This window comes from Podarcis liolepis, assembly GCF_965112155.1.
Source record: "Podarcis liolepis genome assembly, chromosome: 8".
NCBI classification, from domain to species: Eukaryota; Metazoa; Chordata; class Lepidosauria; order Squamata; family Lacertidae; genus Podarcis; species Podarcis liolepis.
In genome coordinates this window covers 54,553,276-54,577,139 of record NC_139560.1, presented here as the reverse complement: position 1 = coordinate 54,577,139, position 23,864 = coordinate 54,553,276, and the positions used below count along the sequence as shown (strand labels likewise).

At 44.4% G+C, this 23,864-nt stretch overlaps 1 protein-coding gene across 2 annotated transcripts; it reads right to left on the bottom strand.

Annotated features, from left to right (window-relative positions):
• Window positions 1-551: 551 nt before the first annotated feature.
• Window positions 552-23,202, bottom strand: CNDP2 (carnosine dipeptidase 2). 2 transcript variants are annotated; one of them, XM_083518718.1, is made up of 12 exons: window positions 22,586-22,979; window positions 19,110-19,202; window positions 16,946-17,089; window positions 12,978-13,140; window positions 11,931-12,019; window positions 8,209-8,409; window positions 6,999-7,083; window positions 4,572-4,732; window positions 3,811-3,975; window positions 2,152-2,293; window positions 1,575-1,722; window positions 552-1,367 (listed from the first exon to the last, which is right to left on the bottom strand). In XM_083518718.1, the coding sequence occupies exons 1-12, from the start codon at window positions 22,676-22,678 to the stop codon at window positions 1,298-1,300; spliced, it is 1,554 nt and encodes a 517-aa protein (XP_083374844.1). In that variant the 5' UTR covers window positions 22,679-22,979; the 3' UTR covers window positions 552-1,297. The 2 variants fall into 2 exon arrangements, with proteins under 2 accessions (XP_083374844.1, XP_083374845.1); XM_083518719.1 differs by having other exon boundaries at window positions 876-1,367; window positions 22,909-23,202.
• Window positions 23,203-23,864: the final 662 nt, after the last annotated feature.

The window sequence follows — 23,864 nt, the reverse complement described above, 5'->3', positions numbered from 1 at the left end:
TTCTTTAGTTTTGTTGCATTTAGGAAGCAGGGTAATAAAATTAGCCAAACTTTGTACCTTTGATCTCTTACCTTCCACAGTCTTCAAGAAACAAATAGTCACATAACATTTTGACGAAAGGATCTTTTTACATAAGAACGTACTTATTTTTGCTTCCTTACCTACTACACCAGTGGACTGTATCCCACAATACCTTCAAACAGCTGAAACAAGCCAGCTTTAAAGCATGGGCTGTGAAGCTAGCACGTTTCCACAGATTACTGTTAAAGTTAACCACAGTTTATTGTTTTGGCATAACACTAAACTGCAGTTCATCAAAAAGGAAAAGCTTTGAATCTCTGCCTCAGATCCATGTTGGAAAAGGAAGGAGTGCATGGTCAAAAAGTTCATGGTAGCCTGTTCCAAACATGATAAACCATGGCTTATGACATTCACACGAAACTCCTCTCTCATCACAAATATATGCACACACCCATGAAGATGTGTAGTCTTGCCTTTCTGATGCACTGATCACCTGAAGCTTTCTCCCTTTTAACAAGGCTACCACAGAATTAGTAGCGCCAGAGCAATTTTTTTTATTTAGCAGCTTTCCACATGGAGTACAAATAATGCTTTAGAAAAACTACCAGTTTGTTGTTATTAATAGCTCAGAATATATGATGTCTTCAAGGACTGCAGAGATTCCTAACAGGCACAGGTGTCTGACGAGACACAGCCTCACAGCCAGGGGTATCACAGTGGGGAGGGGATTGCCACCCACTGAAGTCCCCCCCCCCTGCCAGATCATTTGAAAACTTTTCATGATGGCTTTCTTTTTCTAAACAGAAAACACAAGAGGTTTTGCTTTGTAAAAAAATCTGGGAGCTGCCCTCAAATTCTGGTTTGGTAAAATTTAATGTGATAAATTTAAAGAGAAAATGATGATTATAGGAGGATGTAGAAGTGAGAGGTTGGGTGAAGCATTACTGGTCATTTGCTGCTACTTTGACACATCAGATTAAGGAAAAATAATAGACTTCCTTTCTCCCCCACCCTTTATCTTCCGTTTGAAACAGTACATAAGTAGGTTAGGGCCTTATAGTCCTGTGGTTGTACTTAAAACTGAGCACACTATTTTTGTTGTTTGTTGATCTGCCGCTATAAAGTGCTCGATATGGAGTCAAAAATATTTCACCAGGCATCCCAGTGTGAATTAGTCTGGCAGGAGAAGAGGAGACGAAAATAGTGCACTTTTTAAAAAGTTGCAAGGAAGTAACTTTCAGGTCCCAAAGCAACTTTGCTTGAAGGAAATATAGATTCAGTCCTTCAACTGGGAAACTTCATGAAGGTATGCACCCAAGAGTTTGACACCTTGAATATAGTTGTACCTAGGAAGAAGAAATCTAGGATTAATGGATGCAATGAAAATTCATCAACACCAAAGCAAAAAATGCAGGGCACAGAAATACAGTCTGTATTTGTGTCAGCCTACAGAATCACAGGTACTTACTGTCCTGAGTTACCTCTCTTAGGTCTAGACAGGTGCACCTATAGAAACATAAGTAGCTGCCTCTCTTATGCACAATATGCCTTACCTGTTGAGTTTCTCATTCTGAGAATGGGCTCCATCGTCTGCAGAGCCAACAGGAAGCAGCATTACATTCTTGCCTGTTGCTTCTTGGAAGGTCAGGGTGACAGGAATGCTTCCTCCTTCTCTGGTCAAATCTGGCTCTACGCCAAAGACTAGCAGGGGAGAGAAGTGAAAATACAGTGCATAACACTGACAGTTTTTCATCTTTAAGTGAAAACTTAACAAACGGGTAGTCAACAAAATGCCATCCAGATGTTGTCGGACTGCAGGTTGCATCACTTGCAAGCTAGCATGAATGATGGGATCCCAGCTTAACAAATCACCCATCAGTCAAATTCTCTCTCTTCTGATTAATATCCCTCAAGTACTTTTCTATGAATGTGTACAAGCACCAAGAGAATAATGCTTGCCCCTGGGACAAAGTAATAATTAATCACAACAGCATTACAGCTAAGCAGGGCATTACAAAACTGATAAAAGGTTGCTTTTCATAACACAAGAAACCCATTTTAATCTCTCTGCCCAAGGGGATAGGTCTCTTTCTTATTGGGGCCATTTTGATTAAGATTTCAATATCTCACCTGTTTTCATAGCTCTTCTTCCAGCCATGTAGTGGGGATGGTTGAAATCTGAAACCCAAGGCTTTCCACCATGGCCCAGGTACACTTTGAATTTGTTGGGGCTGTGCAGATCAGCAAACTTTTTGGACAAGTAATCTTTGACCTTTTTTAAAAAAAGAATAAACCTTAAGATTTCTAAGAAGAGTGGAGCAATTGCATTGGTGCTCTGTTCTTTATGCATGAATTCACCTGCAGTCAGGAAAGCAAGTTTTGAAACTACATCTGAAATGCTAAGCATCACCTTTATGCAGTTCGCCCACTTTCAGAGCAGGGACAAAACAGGAATTGCGTAGGCACAAATATTTTATATCCCAATTATGCATCTGTCTCACACTATCCTAGCATAAAATCCACAAAATGCCTAGCTACACAGAAAACAAGTGATTCACCTGAATAAATTTGTGGATGGGGTTGATGGATGTGAAGGAAGATTTTTTTATTTTAAAAAACTCCAAACCTACAAAAACCACTTAACCCATGAGGGAGTGCCTTTCCCTGTCACAGAAAAGGACCTCTGCACCTGTCCAATTATAAATTTAACAGCTGCTCTTGCTGCTAGAATAGTGCTCCAATTAATAACTGTTTGTCTAATGTGCATAATTAGTATTTTCCATACCAAGGAATAAACAGCACAATTAATTTCGACACCATTACTACCAAGATGTTTGAGAGCTGCAGCTTATAAATACTGGAGCTGTGTGAAAATGAGGGCCTTTCTAGCATGAAGACAATACACTGTGTCCATCTAAGGTCCATTACTGCCAGTCAGAACAGACAGTCCTGGAGAAGATGGACAAATATAAGATTGAGTATAAAGCGAGGAGGGACACTAAACTCAGGGGACTCATGTTTACTTTTTGTCCTATACAGAGGTACATGTTTCTGCTTCCCTCCCCCTCCCCACAGCAGAGATGCATCAAATGTTAATTATATTCAGAGAAGACCCCTTGAAATAAGTGGGCATGACTAGCTGTCATCCATTCATTTCAAGGGGTCAACTCAAAGTAGAACTTCACTGGATGCAACCTGTTCTTTCTGCTTTCCTTTTTTTTCCAAATTTTTTTATTGGTTTTCCAAAATTTTCAAACAAACAAACATACGTACATCTTAATTGTACTTAATCCAATCATAGTAACATTGTTAAGTGACTTCCTCAAATCCCCCTGGCTGAATTTCAGTGTATATCATTGTAACAGTTTTCCTAAACCAATTTTCTCATAAAATTAACTTAATCACTTAACATCTTTCTTTCTTTTCATTTTAACTTTAAACATGTTATTCTCTAACAATACATATTTAAATCCTAAGCCTATCTGATATTTGCAAATTTTTCCAATTAAGTTATCTTAACATATTTAGCTAAATAGTCTTTGAATTTCATCCTGTTCTTTCTGCTTTCCATCCCATCGCCTTCTATTTAAGACGACTAATTTTACTCAAGAGTAGTCCTACAGAAATTTATGGGCCTAACTGACTATGTGCATTAATTTCAATGGGTCTACTCTTGAGTTAAACCTGGCTGAGTACCACCCTTGGTGAGATTCATCTCAGGCTGGCCTTAGACCTGGATTATCACACACACACACACACACACACACACACACAAACAAACAAACAAACCTGCTCAGTCACAACTTCTGGAGTCATGTCTGGCACCAGTCTGATTGAAAATTTGCCAATCACTTTCCGTGGAATCACAGTTTTAGCTCCCGATCCAGAGAAAGCTCCTTCTATTCCATGCAGGGACAAGGATGGGTATCGCCACCTGTGCATCAATATATCTTTCTAGAAGGGGAATTGAAGAAGAGATATGATAGGATTCTGGAAGCAGTTGTGAGTATTCACTCTAGAGCCAAAATTAAGTTGAAAAAAACTATCAACTTACTGGACCAATCTGAATAGAAGAAGAATGTGTAAACCATTGTGTTTGGAAGCTTACACACTCTTCCACCTTTCTATGCTAATCAAAAATGATAGTCATTATGTACCTTCTATTTTTTAGGACCAACATGGCAACTACTGTCCACTAAATGGCATGTATAGAATTATAGAACTGTAGAGTTGGCCTGAGGGAGTGGGCACAGATGGTGATCTGGCCCACCAGGCCAAAAAGTTTCCCCACCACAATTTTAAAGACCTTCAATGAAGGGGTCAAATTCCTCCCATTAGGGAGTGAGTTGCACAGATGGGGAGGAGGCACCACAGAAAAGGTTGCAGTAGTCCAGTTAGGAGGTCACTATAGCATGGATGGTTGTCTTCAGGCCATCCCTAAAATCTTATATTGCTGGGGCAGGGAAGTGTTAATGGGGGAAAATATGTAACAACACTGATTCTTCATTGCTAGAGGAATTGGATCCCAAAGATGAAGAGACCCATCATACCTTTGTTGCATGCAGTAGTCGTGTGGCTCCTACATCTTTTGCATATTCCTCCATATCAAAGTCAATTTGGTCATAAAGTTTACACTCTTCATCAGTGAGGGGAGCCACTGCATCACTTATGCCAGGGATGAGAATCTTCCCTTTCTTATCCACCAAGCAGCCTGCAACAGAGAAGACATATAATACCAAAGGCAGCAAGAGAAACCAAAAATCTTCAAATATTGCCTGCTGATATTCATAAACCTCTTGCTTCCATGTCACATAAATCGAACTGAAATAGCAGCCTGGAGAGTTCATGGAAAGTACAATAGGCACCTGAGGGCTGATAGGACTAAGATGAGAAACATGATCCATCCAGATATTGATAGATCCCATCATATCTGACTGTTGGCCATGCTAGCTCAGGCTGACGGAAGCTGAAGTCCCAACACCTTCCGGAGAGCCACAAATTCCTCAATCCCTGTGACAGAGGGAGCACAGCCAGCATCCTGTTTTCCAAGTGGTTTTAACATCCTCAGCAACTTTAAATCAAACAAATAAACTGAGAAGTCTTCAGTGCTGATATTTTCATTGGCTTTCAGCACCGCCAGCTAAGCTATCTGCCTTACAGCCAATTCACAGAGTGGTTGTTTTGGTCAAGCCCAGACTGAACACCGTGGCGATAGTCATCTGAGCACTCCGCTGTGCTCCCACCTCCGATTTTTAGGACATTTCTGCTGACTCACTTGGCTGATAAATTCAGAGACTGAAGCAGTCATTCGTTTTGCATAAAACAATGAAAGGCCTCAAATATTTCCCTTTATTTTAAGGAACCTCATTTTTAAAAGTTCTAATTCACCTTTAAGCTTGAATTAGAGCATAAATATGATAACTGCAATGTGGATTCACCTTTCCCAGTGCAAAAGTCAGAAACACAAAGAGAAAACAAGCCCCAAGTCATTTGCTATAGCTGCTTGCTCATGACTTATGAACAGGCAATTCTTACGGATGTTAGCCAGCCACCTATTTCTAGTAATTAATTTCTAGGAGTTTTTATTACTGCTGGTGATGTCCAAAGGTTCTCCCTATTTGCATAAGATCTTCTGAGTGAAGACTGATTTCAGAGATTGCCCTTGTTCATCCACTGCAAAAGCAGTAAACTCTATTTATTTACTGAGCCAAGGAAAATTTGGAACAACCGTCAGCTAAATCATTATTCCCAGGCCTTCCTTCAAGTAAAGATGAGAGACCAGTCCATGTGGCCAAAGTTATGGGTTAGTGGATAGGCACCAAGGCACTGAACTGTTCATGTGACCGCATACCACAACCATTGTTTGATGCACCAGCAACAATCACAAGCTGCAATGGTGCAGTTGAAGTATGATTTGTTTCAAACAGAAGCAGTTCATAACTATTTTAGCATACAGTCAGAGGCAGCAAAGATTCACTATGAGCCAACACATCCTTTGGTACAGAAGCAAAATGCTTGCATATTCAATCCAACTGAATCACTCAACCCACTTGGATTAAGAACTCTAGACAGGGAATGTGGTCATCTCAACAGTATGAGATTGTGCTGTAAAATGGGCCGGCTCCCATCTGACCTGCTGCCCCAAAGTTGCTTCCAGTCCAGCACTCTTACCACTCAGGGAGGGCAGGAGGGGAAGAGAGAATGTATCAGCAACTTCCATTTATCTATCTATCTATCTATCTATCTATCTATCTATCTATCTATCCATCCCATTTACCATGTCACACGATCTTATGACTTGAGAGAACAGAAAAAGTCTTAGCCTGGAGCTCAATTGAACAACAAATTGGGCTGTCTCATGGCTGCCCTTCAGATGTCAGATTGGGGGTGGGGGCACAGAGAGAAGGGCTGCAACTTATTGGCAGGAACCTACAGGAGGGGGGAAAGTCTTACCAAGCCATAACAACTACTACTACTACTACTACTATTACTTCTATACCGCCCTTCACCTAAAGATCACAGGGTGGTTTACAATATAAATTAGGTTATCTGTCCACCCACCTAACCATTTTAACACATACAAACCAGATTTCTTATTAAATGCTGTCTGCCTTGTGCAAGATTTGAGTAGCAACCAGAGTCCACACTCAACTGCATGCTTCAGCATAAACTAAAGCAGTATTCAAAAAGGTGAGAAGAAACTTGCGATTGTGCCTTGTAGATAACATTTACACTCAGATTATTTATGTATACCTTTGCCCCACAAACGGATCTTTGCCCTCATTAACACTCTGGCTAGTCCATCAATTGTTAACCTTGCTATTATCATAAACCCTAACTTGGCAGGGGTGGGGGTGTTGCTGTTATTTTTTCCCCAGTGAGAAGGCCTTTGAACTGCAAGCACATTGCTATTTCTTCTGCAGTTGCTAGAAGATTCCCATTTCTAAGAGCAGAACTAGGAGGTATGAGCTACTTACCCATCAAAGCAATGAGGTCCGTCATAGCCTCATGCACTGAGCCGCCATAAACTCCAGAGTGAAGGTCTTTGTCACTGCATTCCACCTGTATGTCAGAAACAAACAAACAAACCGCAAACACAATCCATTAACAGTCACATGCACATCATTATTTCCATCTTTCAGAATTACCTGGTAGCCACCAGCTTATTATACCATTGGGACCAGGTAAGAGTTAGGCTGTTTGGAACTTTTGTTTCAGATAATCTTTTTTTTAAAAAAAAATTACTCATTTTCAGTATTCTGCTTATGCTTAAAATTGAAATCGACTAAAATATTGCACTGTTGGTTCTATATTTATGCAAAGCTGAAAGAATCGTCCGAAGGAACCAAGCCACTAAAAGCACTTTTGCTGTGTCAGGAATGAGCCACATTTCTGCTCAAGGATTTTCTTTTTCATTTCTCTTTTTGCATGCAACAGAAAACGAATTTAGAACAAATATAAATACATTTGTCCTCTTATCCAATTTATCTGCTCTTGAGGTACATTAATGGTAGGTGGCTGGCATGCCTTTCAAAGTTGGACCTACAGTGATGGTTACCAGGTCCACGTTTTTGCCCAACAAACAGTTTTTGCAAGACTCTACCTGGTTTGTTCAGCCTGTACAACAGCCTTTGAATAATTACTGTTAATTGCATCCCAAAAGTTCACTGGGGCTTTCCCCCACTCTCTTCCCATGGAAAGTAGCGGGGGGGGGGAGCATCAGGAGAACCCCAAGAACAGCACATGGGGGAGGAGACAGAGGATCATTCCATCTGACAAGCTGAAATGCTTGTACAGATGCTATGTTTGTCAAAGTGTGACACTGAATTCCACCTATAATGTTTGATAGTCACTAGAATGCCATTATTACTGTGTTACAGATGCACACTTATAATGGTATATAAATAATATTCATAAGGCAAGTGCTATCGCATTTTCTAAAATTTGGTGTTCTGCATACTTCTGTTCAAACAAGTCAACCACACAGATGTCGACTCTTCAACAATTAAAATTAGTATCTTAGTTCAAGTAAGTTTTTCTCACGAGTAGATCTGTTGAAATTAATGAGCATAATTAAGTTAGGTCCTGGAATTTCAACTAGTCTGTTCTGAGTAAAACTAAGTTGAATACAACTCATAAAGTATACTTGTCTTCTTTAATAGGAATATTTGTTCTTTTAATCTTTACCTCTATGAAGTAATAGCAGATGCCCCTCAGGCCATAGGTGATACAGGGCTTCTTCTTGCCCAGCCAGTAGTTGTCAGAGATGCAAACATAGTCTACACCTTTGAAGAAGGCATCTTTCTGTGCAAAAATCAAATCATCAAGGCCTTCAGAGCCAGACTCCTCCATACCTTCTAGGCAGAACTTGACATTAACCGGAATTTCCTGTATGGAGAAAATGGAACAGAATGAGCTGAAGAGGGTGTGCTGTGATAGGAATTTTATGGTCTTAAATATATAGTAATGTTCATAACTGCACATACATAGATCAACACAGGAAAGCCATCCTGGAACCATTTTGATTCCTAAACTGAGCAAATGTTTCTCTGCAAGGTTAAACTGGAAAAGCCTCCCCATTGTCTGTTTCCTCACAAATCCTGTCTCAAAGATATGAATAAGGTGTGAGCCTGTGACCTGGCCCAGGAAATAAGTATTTTAGCACTACAAAAGAATGGCCAGGCTCCCCAGAAAATCCAATCAAGTAACCTGCTAGACAGGAGATAAACAAGGACAAGAGAAAAACAACATTTAAATTTCTGTGATGTAGGTGGGATGTATCTGAGGGGTGGTCTTAGGTTACACCCCTTCTGTGATGTATGCATAATGTTTCTGGGGGTGGTCCTGATCTAGAGAAGGGGAATTTCAAAAGTCTTTATAAGGCCTTGCAGGCCATTGTTCTGGGTCCTCTTCCTCTCCTGCGTGTGAGGGGAGTACCCTGTTGCAACAGATCAATAAAGATCAAGCTTACTAGCTGCTTTGCTTCTCACTATTCTCTGGTTGGCCTCTGTTATTTTCTCCTACCAATAGGGAACCTATGTAAGGACTCTATATGGGCTCTTGGCTACCCCATAAGGGAAAAGGGCATATTTTTATTTACAACAGTGCACAGTGTTTTTCACAATTTAAGCTTGCAACAGGTTTTAATCAGTCAAACGCCTGTTTAAAGAGAAAACTTTTCACCAGGCAAGCCTCCTGGGGAAGAGCATTTCACAAACTTGAGGTATTTCCATTTATTTTTTTCTAGTACCTCAAGATCCAGCAGCTGGAGCAAAGTGCAAAATAGTGGCTCAGAAAGAAAGGCAGATAGGATAGGTCATTCACAAGTACATCAGAGTCCAGGAATCTGTTTTCAGTACCAGAATTAAGCTTACAGTCCCTTCACACAAAACTCCATTCCTGGTTTCCCTTCCCTCCAAACTTGTAGCAGCATAATTTGGGATGTGTGGGGTGGAGGTTGTTGCTATTGTTTAACAACTGGAAATGAGAACTGCAAATCATGTAGGGGCCAGACACCACACCTTGGAAACTCTGTGAACTTATTAAGAGTAGCTGGCAGGTTTGGTACAGGATGGGTGATAAGGAGGACTTGAACCCGTTAGCCCCTCTGCTATGGTTCTGATCCAGATTTTTTTGGGGGGGGGGCACATTACTATTTCCATCAAGACAAAAGTTTTGTTTGCAACATTTTTTGTTGCTTGATGTACTGATGTGGCCGTCTTATATTAGCCCACATCAAAGTGGCCCTTGACTGATTTGGGTGGTTCCAAACCTGTGGATTAGAATAGGAGTGGAGAACCTTTGCCAGATGCAGCCCTCTGTGCCTCTCTATCTGGTCCTCTGGATACACTTTAGGCCAGGGGTCAGCAAACTTTTTCCGCAGGGGGCCGGTTCACTGTCCCTCAGACCTTGTGGAGGGCCGGACTCTAAAACAACGAATTCCTATGCACACTGTGAGGGAGGCAAGTAGTCCTCCTCCCTGCCTAACCCCCAGCCCTAGCCACCTTCTCGGTTTGCTGCCTGCCTCATTCGCCTAAGGGCTGGCGGGGGTGACCGAAACAGGCTTCCTCCCCGTCTAGAGAAAGAAGGCGCTGCACTTACCTTCCCAAGGGCTGCTGCCGCCGCCGCCACAACTTCTTGTGAAGCGGGGGTAGGCAGAGTGAGCACGTCTGCTCCGCTCACTGGCCCACAGGAGCACCAGGGTGGCGGCGGCAGCAGGAGGAAGAGGCCGAGTGGTGGCAGTTCTGCCAATCAAACACTGCACCTGGTTTACCTCAGCGCTGCGTGGGGACGTCTCTGCCAATCAAACGCCTCTGAGGTAAACCAAGTGCAGCGTTTGATTGGCAGAGACGTCCCTGTGCAGCACTGAGGTAAACCAGGTGCGGTATTTGATTGGTAGAGCTGCCACTGCTCGGCTTCTTCCTCCCATTGCCATCGCCGGGAGTCTTGGCTTCACGGTGGGTTCTGGCTTCGCGGCATGGGCCAGATTTAGGACCCAGGTGGGCCGGATCCAGCCCAGGATCCATAGTTTGTCGATCCCTGCTTTAGGCCATATCTCTTCACTAGCCACCCCCTCACTGGCCTTGAGAGTTTTTGCCTACCTAGAATGTGTCCTTGAATTCTGATAATGCTGCTTGCTTGTCTGATGGAGGATACAGAGGGGTGGAGGGTGTAGAAATTAGGCTATTGTATAAAGATAAAATCGGTTGCTTCACTCACTTTTATCTCTGCCCCACATGGCAGCATGGAGCCCCCAGAAGGTTACGCATTCCTCTGGCTGAAACAAGTTTCCCCCACCCCGGATTAGAGGACACAATGTCTGTACCAGTCCTTGAGTAAATCAGCCCGTAAATTACCGCTCTTCTGTTATGAATAGCAAATGCCCCTGGTGGCAAATTACTCAGGACTAGAACAGCCTCGCCTTCCTCCAGCCTTAAACAACTAACAGAATGGGCAGTGCTTGTGTGTTTCAGGGGACATGTGCTGTGGGAGTCACTCCCCGCTGCCAACCCTAACTCGCTCTTCTCACTTATCCAGCACAATAGCATTCACCAACTTGGTGGCTGGCTGGGGCTGATGGCAATAGCGCTCCAAACCCATTGGGAGGGCAGCAGGTTGGCAAAAGCTAGGGTAGTTCAGTTGATAGAGCACGAGACTCTTAATCTCAGGGTTGTGGGTTTGAGCCCCACATTGGGCAAAAGATTGCTCCATTACAGTGGGTTGGACTAGATAGCCCTCGGGACCCCTTCCAACCCTACATTTCTATAGAACAGCACAGTGAGCAGGAGCTCAGGCTTGGGACCAGAGCAGCTCCTGGTGCTGAACCTCAGCAATCTAGTGCTATGTGGCAATTGCAGTCATTCCACCTGGCTGCAGCTGAGCAGGGGGGGGAGGCAGCACAACCCCTTCCACCATCTTCACTGAGACCAATTGTTGTTTGGCTCCTCCTCCATGGCCAGTCCACTCAGTCATGATGCAACTAAAAGTCTTGGGTATTCATATCTGTTTGATTTCCATCTTCCCTTCCAATACTTGTAAACCTGAGGATCAGGTCATTCTCGTTTTTTCATCTTTGTATAGTGCCTAGGAAATTTTCAGAACTAGATAGGTAATGACAATGATGAAGGCTAAGAAAGGGGTAAAAGGAGCAAACCTAAAACATAGTTTGCCTAGTGTTGCTTTGTTGCAGCCTTGGAGAGCAGAACAAGCTGGGGGAAGCCAAGCAAATACTTCCAGAGAGTCAAAAAACTTGCCATTCAGCAGATAACAAACCATGGCTCTTGGACTAATTCTGTATCCAGCAGGTTTAATCATTATCGTTACTGATAACTGCAGTAGTTTAAAACAGTGAAGGTCAAAAATTTAATCTTTTACTAGCGAAGCAAGCTGAAAGAGAATTCAAACCATACCTGTTTAGTTTGTTGGTAAGCCTCCAGGGCATTCAGCCAGGCAAGCACTGGGCCTTTATCATCTGTTGACCCTCGGCCATACAGCTTTCCTAGGCAGAAGGAGTAACAATACTCTTAATTAAAACCATTCACAGGCCATGCAGTTTCTTCCAAAGCAGCATACCGTTATAAAGTAATAAAATTATTTATTATTATGAATAATAATAATAAACCCCAGCAAAACAAAAGCAGATTGGAGCAGAAAATTATTTATAGTACATGAGCCACGACCAAAATTAGAGGCAAACTGGTACTACTGAGGGTAAGATCTAAACCCTCAGTAGTTGGAAAATATATGGAGTCCTTAGTTATCACAGTCTTATACATTTTTTAATGATTCTGAAGTTTCAGGTTCCCAGGTCGTTATTCAACAAAGAGCTCTATGAACAACCTAAGTTTATTTGACCCTACACCAAAAAATGTGAATAGTGATAGTCCAAATCATGCATTTTCATCATTAGTAAACACTCCACTTCAAGCTGCCTCATCATTCTCTGGGGCAAAATGTTATCTTTGCGCAATGACAACAGCTGCCACAAATCAATAAGGGAACCCCAAAATAAGAATTGAGCCAGCCCAAGTGACACATTTGCACCACCAGGAAAATATCCCATACAAGGAAATGGTCACTGAAGGAACCTTGGATGGAGAGCTGCAAGGAAGCTATAGTTACCATAGTGTCAGTTTGTGAAGGCTGGAATTAGCTTAGTCGTTAGCCTTTGAATCAACAACCACAAGCTTACCTATTACTATAATGAACAAAATGGAGTATTTCCTGGCTACTGAGCATTCTCAGTCTTTACTGGGGTTTTTCTTTGGATGGGTGGGTGGGTGGGTGGGTGGAGAGCAGGTCCATTTCACCATTATTGTATTTTTCACCATTATCTGCATTTAACTGTGGTTGGAATTCCTGCTACTCTTTTTTAGAGTAATGTCTAGCTTGACAGGCATTTTATCTTTGCAGGTAAAAATTCATAGAGAGGCAAGCCAGGTGTTTGCATGCCTTACCGTCTCTTTCCACCAAGGTGAAAGGTTCGCTGTCCCAGCCATCGTCTAGTGCTGCAGGTTGTACATCCAGGTGTCCATAGATGCAAACTGTCTTCTTGCGAGGATCTGAGCCAAGTTTGCCCAGAATGATTGGAGGCAGAGGAATCTCTGAACCGTCAGGCAGCTAGAATTAGAGATGCAAACTGTAAATGGCAAAATGCATCTAAGGGCCTTTATTATTATTACCGTATTATTATTATTTGAGGTACCATGAATTCCATTGCAAGATGTATAAGCCAATGTTCTCAAAAGCACATTTCTGTATTATTATTGCAGGTATCCAAAGAGGGAGAGAGGAACATGTGGTCATGAAGATGCAGCTGGACTATAACCCCCACCATCCATGCCTACACTGCCTGGGGCTGATGGGAGTTGTAGTTCAACAGCATTCAGAGGACCACAGGTTCCCCATCCCTGCTTTAAGGTATTGTGGGCCACATATGATCTGCTGTTCCTTAGCAGCCCTGACCCGTTTCCCCTTCCCTGTATTTCCTTCTGCTGCTGCTGCTCCCCTTGGCTGCCTAAACTCCTGTGGCAGCTTCCATATTTTCTTAAGATACAAGGATGCAAGTACGCAGTGTAAAAACACCCAGCCAATGCATTTTCATGTGATAACATTGCATTACGCTTCTGAAAAACAAGGTACATTAGGGTTTTAAGAAGTGCCTTCTCTTCTATAATGCAGCTGAAAATGCAACTCATGTGGTGGTCTGCAATCAGAAAATATGCGAAACTCTGAAATGAATACTATTGAGTGCACTGTTTAAGTTCGCAGGAAATATTTATTAATAATTTTAAGTTTCTGCAAGGAATGCACTGCTACATTGTGCAAGCAGGGGGGAAAGAATGCAAATTCAAAAGGTACCATTCAATACATTAAACAAGTTCCTATAACAGTTAATCATAGCTCATCTGGGAGTTACACAGAGAGCAGAATCTAATTTCTACATATTAAAACCAAATGAGTCATGAAATATGGTGGTTTCCTTTTCCAAGTTTCCTGCTAGGGCTTGTTTGACTTGATTCACATGACATTGAATGTCATGGTGACATTCTACAGCAGGAGTGGGGAACCTTTCACCCATCAGATGATATTTGATATGTTATTATTTATTAAATTTGTACGTTGTTGCTAAACTATCAGTCCCTGGCAAGCATGGGCAATGGCTGGGGATGATGGGACATTCAGCAACATCTGCAGAGCAAAAGGTTCCCTACATCTGGTCTACAGCAAACTCCTTTTGCTGTAGACACAAATGACAGAATGGAGAGCTGTAAGTTTTCCTAAGCAGAGGGGGCCACTAGGGGGCGCATCGGAAGATGGCTGACAATAACATCTCTCCGACCCACGCAAGGTAATTTGGAGGCTATGATGGGGGTAATTAGCCTCCTTACCCCCCCAGGATGGTGGGGGGACGGTCCTTGCCTGCTGTGCCCTACACCACCCCTGAATTTGTGGGGGTGGAGGCACTAGGCACAAAGCCCTCCTGTGGGATTCCGGCACTCCTGGACGCCGTCCCTGATCCGCACCACAAGCTGCAAGAACTTCAAAAGAAACAATTTGGATGAAGCTAATTGCACATATTTCAAGGAAGGAGGGGGAGTAAAGACTGCTAACAGAAGAGATCTCTGATAAAACAAGACAAGAATAAATCATGAGAAGATACGCCAAGATACGGTATGGCAAATGACTGATGGGGGAGGGGGGAAACTTTCCTTTCTTTCCTTATGTGATTAAACAAGAATCCCCTCCCGTCACGAGTCAGAAATGTCGTTTTAAGGACTTAAGCTGTGGATTTAAGACTGTGTGGAGATAAACTTTCAAACCAAGGCATGTTTTGAGAAGAGCGTGGGATGTACAAGAGCTCTGGAATGACGCAGTTAAAAATGCCATCGCCATATTGGGAAGTTCTGTTGGAGGTCTTGAGTCTGGGAGGAGAATTAGAGAAATAGAGCTGCTTTTACCGTATTTTTCGCCCTATAGGACGCACCGGCTCATAGGACGCACCTAGATTTGGGGGGGGGGGGAATAAAGGGAAAAAAATTATCCCCCCCCCCCCAGGCACGGGGCTGGGGAAGCTTGGGCTTTGGCAGCTTTGGCATCGCTCTGGGAGCTTGCGGGGCTGGAGGAGGGGAAAGCGGAGCTTCCCCCTCCCCCAGCCCCCAGAACGGGACCCAGAGCCATGTGGAAGCTGCGTGCAGCTTTGGCATCGCTCTGGGAGCTTGCGGGGCTGGAGCAGGCTTCTCCCCCCCGCCAGCCTTCTAGCCAAGTCGGGGGACAGCGGGAAAGGCACGCTGCGCCTCTCCCGCTGTCCCCCGAGTTTGCGGGGCTGGCGACGGGGCTCTCCTGAAGCCTGGAGAGCAAGAGGGGTCAGCGCACACCGACCCCTCTCGCTCTCCAGGCTTCAGGGAAAGCCTGCATTCGCCCCATAGGACGCACACACATTTCCCCTTCATTTTTGGAGGGGGGAAAGTGCGTCCTATAGGGCGAAAAATACGGTATATTGTGGGTGAAACTCCTCAGAGGGACTTAAGAGTGACAGTTTTACGAGATAATGATGGAAAGAGCGATGTTATCTATGAAGGTGATGATATATGGAAACCATCTCGATTTGAGGATTGGAAGAACGGAAAAATCCACACAGGATTAATATTGGTGTTTATCGGCTTAAGGAGACTATCAGAAGAGATCATAAATATATGAACAAGATGTGATGTGGAAACAGCAAGATAAGACTGGATAGACTGGATAGAATTATGAACTCTGTTTGGACTGATTTGGTCTGATTTGGACATTAATGCAGTAGCAAGAAGATGATCAGAATCCCCCTTCGGATCTTGAAATACGGGTCCCCCCAACAAAATTGAAAATTCGGCTTTGTAATTCGGAACTTATGTGATGTGATTTAATTTGATTTGATTGGCCGGTTAATAAAAATTATTTAAAAAAAAAAAAGTTTTCCTAAGCAGAAGTAGTACAAGCTGCTGTTGGCAAAACTAAGTCTGGAGACTTACCGTATTTTTTGCACCATAACACTCACTTTTTTCCTCCTAGAAAGTAGGAGGAAATGTCTGTGCGTGTTATGGAGGAAATACCTATGGATTTCCTCCTCTAAAAACTACGTGCGTGTTATGGTCAGGTGCATGTTATAGAGCGAAAAATACGGTAAATATCACATCTAGCTTGTGGCTCTAACACATCTTTGCATTTAATACGGGTATTTTAAAAGTAGAGATAGCATCAGAAGGGATGTGTGATCATTATCAGGGTTGCAGCAGGCAGGGAAGACAACTCTTCCCTCCCTTAATGTGGTCCTCTCAAAAGAGCCACTGGATTGAAAAAATGCTACTTATCCAAATGGCTCCAATGCAAAACTAGAGTTGTTATTATTACATGGCAATGGTTTTCAACCACTGATACACAGCCTGAGACAAAGGCAGGGCTACCAGAAAACAAAGACCAAGCCTGCCCTTGAAGGTAAAAGCAAAACAAAACAAAATCACCCACAACCCACATAAATAAATGGAACAGGCTGAGCATGATACAGCTTGCTTCGAAGACAAGGCTTGGAAGAGCAAGCAAGGCTCATGGTTCAAGCAGCAACCCCCAAGACTCCCTCCAGATCATACAGAAATTTGTCCCCCATCAACAGCCAAGCCATGCTAGGTCTTAGAAAGAAGACAGTGAAGCAGCAGTCTTTATAAGATGTGAAGCAAGCGCACAAATGGAGATCTTCAGGCAGTAAACTAAGCAACTGTAGCACAGTTCTGGCAGCTGGGTGCTGCTATTTGCTTCTAAGCCGCCCCCTCCCCCCCCAGGACCAGACAAGTACAGCAATTGTCCACAGGCAATAACAGGGCATAGGAAACACCCCTAACCCAGGATGCTGTATCCAATTGAAAGCACTACCTTGGCTAAATCTACCTACCTTCTGTTTTCCGATATCCTTCAACTCTGTTGTGCCACCCAGCCGCTCAATGTCCTTGGCAGCAACTTCCATCATTCGTTTGATTTCTCCCCTCTTTTCCGGCCATGCCGACACACTCTGGATAGCCACCCATTGGGCCAGCCGCTATAGGTAAGCAGTTCAGGAAAGAAGCAGGACCGGAGATGAGAAAGATAATAAAACATCTGAGGCTTTTCTTTTGCTTGGCTAGGATTTTAGAGGAGGCAAACTGCAAAGGTGGGTGTTTCGGAAGACGAAACACTAATGCTCCTCTCCATTTTCCAACTGTGTGTGTGCGTGCGTGCAAACACACACACATGCCCCGTTGCCCCATTACTGGAGAGAACCAGAGCCCCCCCTCCCACCCAGCCAATCTTGGGAGGTGGGGTGCAAACCAGAGTGGGAAAAGCCAGGGGTTTTTTTTTTGAACAATGTCATGTGTTAAATAGTGTTTTCGCTCTATTCTTACCCAGCGGCTCCCAACCCTTTTACCATTTAGTACACCTTCTGATTTTAAAGTAAAGCTGAAATTTATCACATTTGTTTATGGGCACACTCCAGCACTCCTCTTTGCATTTGCCTAGTTCAAAGCACAATGTGGGAGCAAGTAAAGCCCACTTCAGAGCCACAACACTGTAGCAGACCACCTGATTTGCACACTAAGGATCATAAGTTCAATCCTCAGTGTCTCCAAATAGAAGTGGTAAAGACCCCTGTTTGAAATCTTGGTAAGCTACTGCAAGTTCGTGTAGACAATATCAGTTAGCCAGATAGACCAAGGGCCTGAGTCGATATAAAGGCAGCTTCCCATGTTTCCTATGACTACACACAGGCTTTTTCTATTCAATATGGCTGACTGTCATGGTGACAAGCAGCCCCATGAAAGTGGCCATTTACAAGGGCTGTTGGAGCTTCTGGCTTCTGTCAACAAACAACTTGTTGGTCAACACTTAAATTGTGCTCGGAGGCTACGCCCAAGCCATGACTAGGTTCAGTTCCTCCAGCCAAGTGATAGTGCTACTCACAATATATGTGCATGTGTGGACGCAACTGCAAAACGCTGTTACCATTTCCCAGTCTTCCATTCATTTCACAAACCATCCAAGGGCCTCTAAATGAGGCAGCAAACCTGTGTCTAAGCTAAACCAGTTCAGATTGCTGCTAAGGAATCATATGAATGAATGCTCCTCCACACAAAAGCGCGCACGCACGCACGCACGCACACACACTTGCAGTCTGAACCAATACTGTCCAGATGCAGAAAATGTACACTCTCCTCAATCTAAGTAGTAAAGAATTTTGAAAATCTTCATGGAAATAAGTCATGAATTATATTGTCCTCCAACCTCCTGATTGTGTTGTTCTCCGCAAAGGAAACAGCAACTATAGAGGTTTCATTGCGGCCCATGAATCTTATGGCTAATGCAGGCTTAATGTTCTTTAGTCCTTGGCTAGTACTATCAATACGCTGATGGAAACTTTAACCATTGTTAAGGTGTGGTAGGTGTGGAGAGAGAGAGAGAGAGAGAAGCATGCGATACTCTTGGGTTTCTTAACTGTGAGACTGGAATAGTATGTCTGTACCAGTTTGTGGTTTAAGAAAATTATGGAACAGGAAGCATTTAGAGATGGGTGGCTCTGCAAATGAAAACTTCCCAAGCCACCAAGGATACAGTCCTCCCACTCAGCATGTGGTTTTTAGGACAGCCAGATCAACTTTTCGGCTGTCACCTAAGACTAGCCAGCAACTGCTCTACAACACTTGCTTCACAAGCCTGTTATTTAGAGAAGGAATTTTGCAGCTCAACATATGCATAAGGTTTGAATCCAAACTTAAGCCTTCTGTGAATAAAAATCATCTTTCAGTCCAGGGACGACTTTTGATCCAACAGAAGGAGAATGGGGTAGGTGGTGGTTTTAATGGATTCCTCCCCCAACCCCCATTTCTAGAGGATCTCCCAACTTGTCCCCAGTGGATTCACTGCACTGTTTGTAGCACAGCAGCAAAAGTTTTCTCCTCTGCCAGCGGGATGTCCCCTGAGTGATGCTCCTACTGGTGGCAGCAAAATCAGGATGTAAGGTATAGGCTCTGCAGCCTGAGGAAGCCAAGACTGGATTTAAAATGTCCACAGAAGAGGCCACTTACCTCAACATACAGGTCCTGGTGTTTATCAACATACTCAAAGAGGGGCTCAAGGACAGATGACATTTTCTGATCTGAATAGTGCGGCTGAAAAATCTAAAAGGCAAATTGAAAAAAAGAAGAAAGGGGAGACAGGATATTTAGACTCCAGAGCTTTCCAAAAGTTTGCAGTATTAGCTGACAAGAGGGTGCCTTTATACTTTACACATGAATGTCTGCCTATAAACTGCCTCACTGCAGTTTCAGGGAAGTCATGAGGACTTGATAAATGAGGCAGCTCACCATGAATCATTCTGCAGGTCACATGATGGAAGTAAGCAAACTAAGAAAAGCAGTGTCAGCTCTCTACTTAAAAATCTGCAGTTTCAGGGGAGGTCACTCTTGTGACAAGCATCAGTTTAAGATGAGCTGTGTATATCTTGTTCCACTTTGCTTGACAGACTGCACAGTGCTTGTGGTGAGCAAATCATCGGCAGGGACTGTCGAGAGAACCATTTACATACAAGAGTGATCTCATAGCAGAGGCTCAACAGCAAGTTTCAAAATCAAGGTGTGTTCATGAGCACTCAACTAGCTCGTTCTGCAGGAGCCAGGGGGAGAGGTGAGCCAGCAGAGTTAACAGGGACTGCAGGAATTAGGAGAAGCACTGGCTGGATTCATGGTTTTTCCCACATTGTGATTTTTGCATAGGGCGTGCACACACAAGATTCATGATATATTGCCAGGCCCAAAATTATGAAAATGATATGATGATATGGACTTCAGACAGGTTTTGGACAATATATCACCCAGCCCTGCCATTCACAATCAACATTTTACAATATAAGCAGAAGAAAGTGGTCATGCACATTTTTGTGCCATCTTCAGGAACATGCCACAACTAATGAGCACCAAAGGAAAGTGGCTGAGCACCTGAACTTTTAAATTTGCTTTGTTCCAGCCTTGGAAGAATTCTCATGCTTGGCAAACAGGTTTTCTCACAGTTTAATGTTTCAATTGGTCTTCTGTTATCACACAACTGATCCACTCTGGAGTGTCAATTTAACAATGGCAGTTACTGTTTACTTCATTCCTTAGTATTCCCACCCACATACACCAAGTCCTAATAGAATAATTTCAAGAACAATTTCTGCAGCCAGCAGTTTTACAACAGTGCTGTAGGTAGAATGTCATTTAGCAGTAAATATAGAATCAAATATTCATGCTGTCTACTTTAGTGGGCTTCATCCAGATTTGAGTCAAAGTATACCATCATGGGGAGGCTGTCAAATCACTTTACCTGTGGGATGCAATTCCACTCCACTCTCAGCTGTAATATTTGAATGCACTGCCCAGTGTGGCAGATTTCTAGGCCCTTCTTCCAGGGGCTTCCTGCTCTGATATCTGGATTTGGAATGGGCTTTCCAAAGTACTTTTTGCAGAAGCTTTTGTACAAGCAGGGAGGTAAGTGGTACAGTATCAGGTTCAATATGCTGTCTGAAACTCTGGAGAGCAACTGTCAGTCAGTACAGACAATAGATGAACCATGGGTCTGCAACCCGCAGCTCCGGAGCCGCATGTGGCTCTTTTACACCTTTACCGCGGCTCTGGGGCGGATACTAGCGAGGGGAGGAGGTGCATTGTGCGCCCCGACACTCCCCACTGTGGCGGGCGCTGTACTGGCTGTGACGCTGCATGGGGGCGGTGCGTGCGTTAGTCACTCACCGTCCCAACGTCACCTTCCCGCTCGCTCGCTACATTGTAAGGGGCATGTACGCTGGTCACTGCATTGAAAGTGGACATGTACGCTGGTCACTGTTTTGAAGGGGAGTGAAGAACACACACACAAAAAAGGTAACTTGTTAATTTAATGTTTATTTCTATGAGGAGGAGTAATTCTGAGGGGTCAAACAAAGAAATAATAAAAAAGTGACAAAAAAGTTATTTTTATAATTACGAGTTTTGCGGCTCCCAGGTTTTTTTTCCTTCGGAAACGGGTCCAAGTGGCTCTTTTTGTCTTAAAGGTTGCAGACCCCTGGTCTAATTTAATATAAGGCAGATGTTGATGTGATTCATTTTTATTTTTTCACTGAGGGTGTGACTGCTCAGCAAAACTAAATTTTTTAACTCTCTGGTTACTTTTGTTTTTAGGTATTTTTAATTGATTGTTGCTTGATAACTACCTTTAAATATTTTTAAAGACATTCAGCACAGAAGTATTTATAAATATGGGAGAGAGAGAAAAAAAACCAGAACTCTTTGACCATATCACTCAAGCTTACAGTCTAGACTAACATTAATTTAAAACAGTTTTTATGGCTTGTGGGCATGAGAACACACTGAACTAGCACACCAGGTTCTTTAGATCAAATAGAGCCTAGTTTGTGGGATTCTTTTTTGTCACAGATGCCTCAGTTTTGCCAATTTCAGTAAGGTGCAGAGTTGGAGGGGGCAGCATTCTTAGAATTAGGGAAGGAACGTGCCTTTGAGCACATCCTCAGCCCAGAAATTTGTTTTCAGTCCCAGAACAGAGGTCACAGTCTTCTCACACAAAAATCCAGTAATCCAAATAGTCCTGCATCGTGCTATAAAGCTGTCGTGTGCACGTGTGCAAAACACTCAGTGAAGATACACTGCACAAGAGAGAAGTGAAAGGGAACTGGAACTGAAACTGGCAGAAAGAAGGAAAGGGTACAAGAAGTTGCCACAGTGCCATTGCTACAGCGTGGAAATGCAGAGGCTATGGAAGGCCCATTCCTAAAACAGACAACAGTAGTCAGCAATGACAAGAGATATGTGCTCCTGCATTCAACAAAGCAACTTTTATCTTTCTCCCACAGTTCAGCTCAGATGCTTACAGTTTTAAGAAGCCTGCCTTGTTCAGTTTGTTGCGCAGGTTCATGCCACTTTATGGCGCATCCTGCACTGGCCTGTCACTTTCAAGAGGCACTTGCTCTCCTTCCTCAGTGGCACAGCCCACAGAAACCTGCAGTTTGGAGGCCCCACATGCCATTTGCCTTAAAGAGAATAAAGACACAGCAGCAGGAGGCAGCAGCCGGGATGAGATCCTTTGAGGTGCAATGCAACTAAGGCTGGCCCAAGACATTTTGTCACCTGAGGCCAACCACCACATGAGGACCCCTCACCTCCCTGCCTGGGAAGGAGGAGTGAGGAAGTATCTAAGTCAGGCACATGGGAGGAGGGGCGGATAAAGATATACAGCAGCTACTGCTACCCTGTGAATCCTGCTACCTGAGGCAGTCACCTCGCCTAACCTCATGGGTGGGCCGGCCCTGAGCACATCGGGCAGCCCCATTTGCAGGACACCTTCAAGCCCCTGAGAAAGCAAAGGCCCCGCCATTTGCCCCTTTGACACGCAGCTCCCAAGGAAGCAGGGCGGAGACCCACCAAGGCCGAATTAGGCCCATTCCGCTCCCCAAAGAGGAACCCCCCCCGTCCCGTCCCGCAGCCGCAGCACCGCCTGGATGGAGCCCACTCACCCTGCGGATCGGGGCGGGTCTCCACCTCCTCGCGCGGCAGCCGGGGCGGAGAAGTGCCCTGCAGCCCCTGGACAGGATCAACGCCGCAGCCATCGCTGCAGGGTGGCGGGGGGAGCGGAGGGGATGGGAGGGGACCAAGGGATGAGGCGACAGGCGCAAATCCCCTGCGGCTCCTCCTCGCCATCTGCCCACAATGAGAAGCGGGAGGCGGTGGGGAAGGGAAGCGGATCCGGGCAAAGTTTGCCAACTCGGCACCCCGGATCTGCAGCCCCCTCCCCCTCCCCCCCTTGAACCAGCTGTGCCGGGACGGAGCCGCTACTCACCCCGCGCCGCGTTCCCACGTGCACCTTTCGCAGTTGCCGTCCAGCAGCGATGGAAGAGCGAGCAAAAGGCACAGAGTTCGGATCTTAAAATCCTTTCGGGGGCCCGCCCCTTTGGAACCGCGCGAAGGCCAATCAGCGCCCGTCCGCGCGGCTCGGTTCGGAATCATTGGCCGCGAAGCAGGAAGGAGAGAAGGCCAGAAGGGAAGCGAAGAGGGCCGTGAGGAGCCCCAGAAGCCCGCTGGCCCAGCCTTTAAAGGACTCGCGTCGGTGCTTCCCGGCCGTAAGGTCTTGGGAGTCGTGAGCCTTCCGGTTAGGAGCCGGAGAATATGCCGACCTGTTGCTAGAGCTGCGTCAAGGGGCTGGCGCAGCGGATCTCAGGCATGGGAGAGACTCAGAAAGGGAAGCCTCTCCCACCGCACACTCGGATTGTGGAACAGATTGCCCGAAATTTAGATATAAGTACCACCGAGATGCACAGCCGGTGGAAATAATAATTCATTCGGAAGGGAAGGGCGAGTTTGCTTAGTCGGTTGGTGAAGGACCGATGAGGTTCGTTTTTGATAATATAATATGTAGATATAGATACAGATACAGATATACGTGAAGACAGGAGTGCCTGGCGTGCTCTGGTCCATGGGGTCACGAAGAGTCGGACACGATTAAACGACTAAACAACAATATGTGTGTGTATTGTGCCAAACCGAAGGCCAGGTGCAAGGATGACACCTCCGGCCCACTTGCATGAAAATTATAATTTCTCAAGAGGATGTTTCTAGAAGATATGGGGTTAGCTGAAAGGGAGAGGAAAGAGGGTGATATCTTCCACCAAACAATTTCTGGGTTACAAGTATAGTAAAGGAGCAAATCAAGGAAGCTGTAAAAGTCAGAAGGCAACTTTGGCAAAATACAGAATTGTAGAGTTGGAAGGGAACCTGAAGGTCCTTTAGCCCAGCCCC